The sequence below is a fragment of the Mya arenaria genome, chromosome 8 (assembly GCF_026914265.1).
Source record: "Mya arenaria isolate MELC-2E11 chromosome 8, ASM2691426v1".
Taxonomy (NCBI): Eukaryota; Metazoa; Mollusca; class Bivalvia; order Myida; family Myidae; genus Mya; species Mya arenaria.
In genome coordinates, this window is record NC_069129.1 from 6522168 (window position 1) to 6530275 (window position 8108).

At 35.4% G+C, this 8108-nt stretch overlaps 1 protein-coding gene across 1 annotated transcript; it reads right to left on the minus strand.

Annotated features, from left to right (window-relative positions):
• Positions 1-798: 798 nt before the first annotated feature.
• On the minus strand, positions 799-7430 carry LOC128242272 (RNA-binding protein 25-like). The gene is made up of 3 exons (XM_052959364.1): positions 7154-7430; positions 6070-6216; positions 799-4017 (listed from the first exon to the last, which is right to left on the minus strand). Exons 1-3 carry the CDS (start codon positions 7427-7429, stop codon positions 2758-2760), a joined length of 1683 nt encoding a protein of 560 aa, XP_052815324.1. The 5' UTR covers position 7430; the 3' UTR covers positions 799-2757.
• Positions 7431-8108: the final 678 nt, after the last annotated feature.

The window sequence follows — 8108 nt, forward strand, 5'->3', positions numbered from 1 at the left end:
GTTTAGTAACCGGGCATGTCAGAACAGACCTGTGTGGTACTCGAACCTTCGACCTCACGCTCTGTAGGCGGACCCCTTCCCACTAGGCCAAGTATTTCGATAAATAAACTGAATACACTAAAATGGCGAACACTGCAGTTTATCAGAAGCGTTTATGAGCAGTTGCATTACTGTTTGCTTTATCACATATTCCCAGACTTTACGATCTAATATTTTAGGTAAGGACATTAAGACGATAGTTCTTTCTTTATCACCCAAACAGCTTTGAACTTGGGTCAAGACGTATTCGCTTATACTAATTTCTATTAGCTCGATTGTGCCGAAATCAGACACCTCATAGAAACTGGGACCAATAACAGACAGAAACAGGCTCTATTTCGCTCCGTTTCCTTAGTAGAAACATGGGGTAATGACAGTTCAGTTTCTGAAAATCATTTTTTTAAAAGAAGGGAGAGAAACATCTTTATTCCCTTTCATTTACAAACACACTTGTGTATATTGGTACAATGCCCAATTAGTAATATAATTTAGCAAAGTCCACCATTAATGCTTTGCTAGAAGGAAAGTTACAATGAAATGCAGGTTTGCGATCTTGAGTCTCATGTCTGAAATCAAGACGTGAGCCTGTTCGTAACTGGTGCCCTGTAACTGGTGTCAATTTTGAGAGTTCTTGGGAAGAAAGTCCTCTATGGGATCGAACCCACAGTATCTTCAGTACGAGGGAGACTCAAGACCTCTTTCATCCTCAAAAAACTTGTCTCGGGATTTAACGATAAAGGAACACTCAAAAAGCATTGGTATGAAAATAATCATGACTTTATTTCATTTCATAATTTGATTGCAAAATAGCACATTCGGAAATCAAGCACTTTTGGATCAACAACAATACTACATTTTAAGACAACCTTTACATCTCCTGATATCAAAAATAAACCCACACTAACTGATAACATCAACACCACCTCTTGATAACACTATACCACAATTTCTGATAACACTAACATTATCTCCTGACATCATGATATCACATTTATTAGGTCTAATGAATTGTAAGGCCACTTATATTAAAAAAAATGAGGTGCTCCTTAAATAATATCAATAATACTGTCACTAGCTTCCAATATAATTATATTGCTCTGAAATGAGATCAAATTCAACAAACCCCTTAAAGCATTCCCCTAAACGGTATCAATGTAAGTGCTTTACCCTTAAAGATCCACTATTACTCCCAAATAAAATTTACCACAATTAATAATATTGTTTTAATCTTCCAAAAGGGATGAATAAATGTCGAAAAATACCGAGTTTACTTTGAAAGAAATGAACATAAAACACGGTATTTCTACCATATGAGACTATAGTAGACCACAGTAAATCTTTTGGCATTCACCAATCAGTTAATATTTTTGTACTTTCTGCTATTAAATACACGGTTACACTCTTGTTATCAGTAAAAAAAATCCATAAATGCATTATTTAGTAAGTAGTTAAAGGTCAATCAGTCAAAATTTATGTTTGTTATACATGTGTATGTATTGATTTTGAATAAGAGTTTCATTTTAAACAACATCACTTCAAGTGCCATTCCAACAATCACAGTCTACATATAATCAACAAAACCATAACCATACCATGATAACAACAGAAAGATAAATGAACACCATCGCATTGCAATAAAACATAATACAAGGGGAAATTGACAAATAATATTTCAGAAAAAAAATAATGAAATGCATTTAACATTTTCTAATTGCCCTAAATTCATCAAAAAATTGACAATTATACAAAAATATCAATTCAACTTATTTACAATTACAAAATGTACATTAGAGCAGAATTCATTTCGATTTAACAAACTTACTGCAGCATCATGAAAACATCATATTTTATTTTCAACATATATATTATTTATGCACATACATTAATATTTTAAACAGCATTGTTTAATGCAAAAGCATGCTAGCATCATCAGTGTTAAACATATACACCAGTCACTGTTTGAAACAGGGACACTTGCACTAAAAAGTAATTTACAGGATATTTCTCTGAATAAAAATGATGCTCAGACCTTGTAACTTGTACTAAAGGTGAAAACAAATCAAATCTAAATTGCTTCAACAAATAAATGACGCAAATGAAATCAACTACAAAACATGATTTCAATTAAAATGCAAAATAACTGTTTTAAATGCATCCAACGTTAATAAAAACATTTGCCTTCTTGTTTCCAAACTTCTAAAAAACATTGTTCAATTTTGTAAAAAAAATATAATTAATATTTGTGGATACAGAATGGACCTGCACAATTCAAAATTAAAGAAACAAACTTTATCACATCATTTTATCTTTCCTGTTTATGTATTAAAGCACTCTTGTACATTTCTAGGCATAATTGAAATTCCCAATTTAAGTCAAAATGCCACATTTTTCTCAATCAGAAATGCCCAGGCCCCATTCCAAAAATGCAGGATGCCTGGTGACCCCATATATTTTGATATCATTTGGAACATCTTTACCGAAAAATATATAACAAACAAGTCTATTGGACTTGAATAAAATTAGGCTGTTTGACATCTACCATACCTTTTTTTGTCTGTAACGAATTTTCGGTTTTTCTTTTTACATACATGAATAAGTAATAAGCCATTCCTACTCTTTCAAATGAAACAAAAAGTATATGTGGTAACCAGGCATCAAAATTTAACATCATTACCAGAGGCTCAATGAACTGACAAGCTACACTGTACATCGGATGCCTCAATTTTGCTTTCCCACAACTCTATGAAGTTCATCTCTCATTTCTCTAATCTTGTCGTGCTGTCCTGTACTGGCATAGAAATCTATCCACTTCTTTGCATCTTTCAGCTGCCTCTTCCTGTCATTCATCACCTGTTGCTGCTTCACTGACTTCTTTATCTTTCTCTCATAAGCTTTGCTCAACTCTGCTGTCACGACGTCTTCAATCTTTTCCATTTCATCTTTCATTCTTTGAATTCGCGTATGCAGCTCTGCTAATGCTTTCTCTTTTCTACTTTCCAGTGACTTACTTTTGATTGCTTGAAGCTCATTGATAAATGCTGCAGATAATGTGTAAAAATTCACCATGAACCCATCACTTGTTTTCTTAAACTGCATTGAAATTTCCCTCTTCTGAATTCTTCTCTCTGGTGATGTTCCACCCTCAGCACCCTTACAATCATTCTCTTTGTCACTATCAGCAGATTCTGATTCTTCTTTCTTTTCTATCTCTTCATCAGTCACATCAGATATCAGACCTGTAACCAGTTCTTCTTCATAAAATTTAATGGAGAACTTCTCTTCCAAAACTGAGAAGAATTGCTCAACAAAAGGATCGTTATCCCTCTTTTCTTGTATGCTTTCATCTGTCTCACTTTTCTCATTCTCTGAATCCTTGACATTTTCAGTGGCATCTTCCTTATTTTCTAGAACACTTTCAGCTGTATCATTGCACTCATCCTTTTTTCTCTGAACATCATCTTTATTCTTATCTGCTTCAGCAGCCCTCTTCTTATACATTGCTCGTTTCTGTCTCTTCCTAGCTTTCTTGCTACTCAAACCTGCTTCAAACTGTTTCTGCCTATCTTTCTTCACCCTCCTGTTTTCTTTCTCTCTATCCTCATGATACTGTTTAATAATCCTCTCCTCTAATCTATCCATCAAATCCTTTGGTAAATCATACTTATCAATAAGCTCATTTATCAGTGTAAGAACAGTATTTCCAAGAGTTTGAGAATGCTCTCTTGACATTTCAATAATTGCTTTGGTGTCACTGTCATATTCAGTGTATTCAATCTCCTTTTTCACTCCGCCTTTTCGTCTCCCTCCTCTTTTACATATCTGGGTCTCACTCTCAAGAGGTTCAAGGCCACTGTTGCTATTTTCCAAAAGAGCTTTGTGAATCTTTATCAGTCTGTTAGTTGCTCTCATAGCTTCTATTTCAACTGCTTCTCGTTCAACACTCACAGTCAGACTATCATCGATGTCTGGAAAGTTGAGCTGAAAAGTAGAGAAAGCAATGTTATTGGAAAGTTAAGAAAATATCTAGTTTCTTCTTGTCTTATATTTAGAAGGATGCAAGATCCTTGAATGATAAAGTTCATTTATTTTCCTTTTTTTTTTAAATATTGATTGCAATACTGAGGCCAGATATAGGTGTAGCTCACAACTCATGCTTTTTTGTGTATGTTGTGTGCTATGTATTTTAGACCAGTGGCCTGTAACTACTAAATAAGCTGTTGACTTGACTTCACTTGAATGATTAAAATGAAATACACAGAAAATAAAAATATGGAAAAAACGGTTAATGACTTGTTGTACATGTATGTTTCTTTTTTCACTTAATGGTGCAATGCAGCTACAATGATAAACAACAACAGAATACTGTTATTTTTTAAAAATCACCCCCACTGTTCGGTATTGCTGGTGTGCCACTAAACTTAATTTATATAGTTAAATTCAAAGTCCTTTCCCTAAAGATCCATTTGAACGTTTTATCCCTTTGCACCCTTGCACATGATTATAATCAAAGGATCTTTCCCTTTAGCTCCAAATGTCAGGTATTTACAAAGTATTTAAGTTAAGTAAAAGGGCTTTCCCTTGAGGTTCCCATTGGCAGGTATTGCCACTTGTGCCTTTACAAAGTATTTAAGTTAAGCAAAAGGGCTTTCCTTTGAGGTTCCCATTGGCAGGTATTGCCACTTGTGCCTTTACAAAGTATTAAAGTTAAGCAAAAGGGCTTTCCTTTGAGGTTCCCATTGGCAGGTATTGTCACTTGTGCTCTTATAAAGAATTAAAGTTAAGTAAAAGGGTTTTCCCTTCAGGTTCTGATTGGCAGGCATTGCCACCTGTGCCCCGACAAAGCAATTAAAGTTAAGTTGAAGGGCCTTTTGATTGAGGTTTCCTTTGTCAAGTAAATGGGGTTTTCCCTTGAGGTTCCCATTAGCAGCTATTGTCACTTGTGCCTTTACAAAGTACTGAAAATAAGTTAAATAGCCTTTTCATTGAGTTCCCTTTGTCAGGTATTGCCACTTTTGCCCTAACATTGGACACAAACACAGTGTTCTGCCAAGGATTGAAAAAGATGGGGCCGAATGGCCCAGCAGTCATGAAAATTAGGGGCCATTTTCAAAAGTGAAGGGCCATGACCTTTTCCAGGGAAAAATTGAAAACTTTTAAATGAAAGTGTTTTATTTACCCATTTTATACATGGTGTAACATCTACATGACATCAGTATTCTCAAATATTGGACAGATCCATTTAACATTTAGAAAAAAACTATAAACATGGCACAAATGAGACACAATGATATATGTTAAGAACAGTTTCACATGTTAATGTGTTGTTATGCTTTATCAGGGATGTGATTGACCTGGCAGCTGGAGGGCTGAAATCATTTCGGTCATTGGGGCACTTTTGGGGTCAAAAGCACACTGCCGTAGAAGAAAAATTGGCCCCAAAGCACACTAGTATCTATTTTAATCAGCTAAAAAAAAAATATTTTATTTTTATTTATTTATTTATTTTTTTTTTTTTTTTTTTTTGGGGGGGGGGGGGTCCTTGGGGCCATTAGATCCGCGGAATTCCGCGAATCCGCGGACAAATCACATCGCTAAATTGTAACCCTCCCCACCCAGGAATATTTTCCTGTTTTGCATTCCTATAATGCACCAGGGCCTCATTGAAATTGAATTTGTTTATATCTCCCCCCTCTAATTTGATTTGTTTTCTTTTTCTCAGCCATGATGATGACATTGAATTTAGTAAACAAAATATCCTACCCCTCGCAGTTGGATAGTTACATGTATTCGGACCAATGAAAATCGTTGTTTTATCGAATGAATGCTGTGCTGTAAAACTTCTGAAAAAGAAATCGATTAAGTCAAAACGGCTCTTTAAAAATTCAATTAAGTAAGAACGGCTTTTCGAAAAACGGGCGCGCCGATCGGCCCGTCTACAGGTATTTCGTTGCGCCATCCCGATTTTTTCTGCGCCAATGGCGCAAGGGCGCGTCCTTGGCAGAACACTGCAAACATATTAGCAACACAAACCTGTTTGACGACATCATACATGCACTCAGCCACTGCCTGTATGTTGTGTGTATACTCCTGGAGGGCAAGTGTAATCCTTTTGTAGTTGTCTTCTTGAAAGTTTGGATCCACTAAGTTCAGTTTTAGATTTTCTTGCTCTTTGACCACCTAAAATAATAAAACATTTCTTAATTTCATGGGGTTTTTTTTGTATGTAATAACAGAGTGAAATAAAACAGTTGAATTGGTCATATACATATGCACAGCTAAATATATATAATTTTAATTAAGTGTCACAGGGTGAGAAAAGTGTGCAGCCAAACCGGGGCTTGAACCTGGGACCCCTCGCTATCAGGGCGAGTGCTCTACTGACTGAGCTACCAGACTGCTTACACACCTCCTCACCACATGTGTAGGTATCGGTACTGTGACACATATATTTTTCTCTTCTTCAAGATATTTAATAATTCACTCTGCAAACACAAATGTGAAATACCTTCACATTATTTGATGATCATTCCAAATAGCTACAAACAAGATACACCCATTTTTGAAGGTATTTCACATTTGTGTTTGCAGAATTGGTATTTTTTTTAAATATACCAGATACAAATAAAATTCTTTATGAAACTATATAACAATGATCTAGGAATGTTTGTACATACAACTTTTTAAAAATGGCTTTTAAGCACTCAGTCCAAGAATCTGGAACCATGATTATGAACAGTCTCAAGTCTGAGTATCTTCTTTTACATTGTAACTTTCCTAAAAGAATTGATAATGGAATTTGTTTATTGTTGTAATGACTATTTAAAATTGTACATTTACTGAATTAATTATATTTATTTTTTTGTGAAATGAATGGAGTCAAGACATTTCTTTCTCATTTAATAAAAGTAATTTTCTGCCTGAGTAATAAAATCGGACTTGAGACTGTTTGTAATCATGGGCTCAGAGCATACTTCCTTCTTACCGCACCTTCTGTGCTTTGATTTTGTAAAGCACCACATGTGGACAGGTAATCTGACTGACACCTTTTGACCTACTTACGAATATAGACATAGAAAACTGGTTTTAAATAAGTCATCAACTGCCTTTAGCATACCTGTAGAAATCGATTCCTCATAGCGTCGCCAATCCATTGTCTAGGACTGATATTTCCCACTTTTTCCTCCAAAATCGTGTCGGTTTGACCGCACCGTTTACACTTCAAAACGATGGTTCCACCCTTTTCCTCCCCGTTATAAGGGTGCAGACAGGCTGTACAAAACATGGATACTTCATCGTCGTCTTCCGTTTCACTGTCACTGTCTGCTTTCACGAAAGCGCTGAAAAATCCGCTTACATCGATGCTCAGAGTTTCTTCCTGATTCGACGCCATCTTGGATATTGTGTACACAAGGGACAACTCTGCATTTTGTTCCATAGATAACTCGAAGTGTGTCAAAGTTCATCAACGAACATGTATATAACATTCCTAATCATCTTCATACAAGTCGTCCGTTGCCCGTCCGTCATTCATTCATTCATCCATTCATTCATTCATCGTTCATCATTCATTCATTCATTCATATATGTTTTTATTTATTTATTTATTTATTTATTTATTTTTATTTATTTATTTATTTATTTATTTATTTATTTATTTATTTATTTATTTATTTATTTATTTATTTATTTATTTATTTATTTATTTATTCTTTCTCCCGTGACTCCCCGACTCACTCACTCACTCACCGTCACTCACTCATTCATTCAGTGCCTTTTTATCCCCTTAAAAACTGACGACGGGGAGGGGGGGTGGGGGAGAAGCCTCGGATGAAGGGCCAAACTTATCAAAAGTCGGCTTCGGCGGCAATTGCGCAATTTAATATATATGTAATATGTGTACTTATATCATAAGTTAATAGGATTTGTTTATGAACTTGTTTACAAATGCCAAATATGAAGAAGGTTGTTGTGTTATCATAACAACACGACTATGTGGGGGCGGATTGTGTGTGTGGGGGGGGGGGGGCATTTTCGAGAGTGTGGTTGGGATATTCCCGACTGGCCGATCC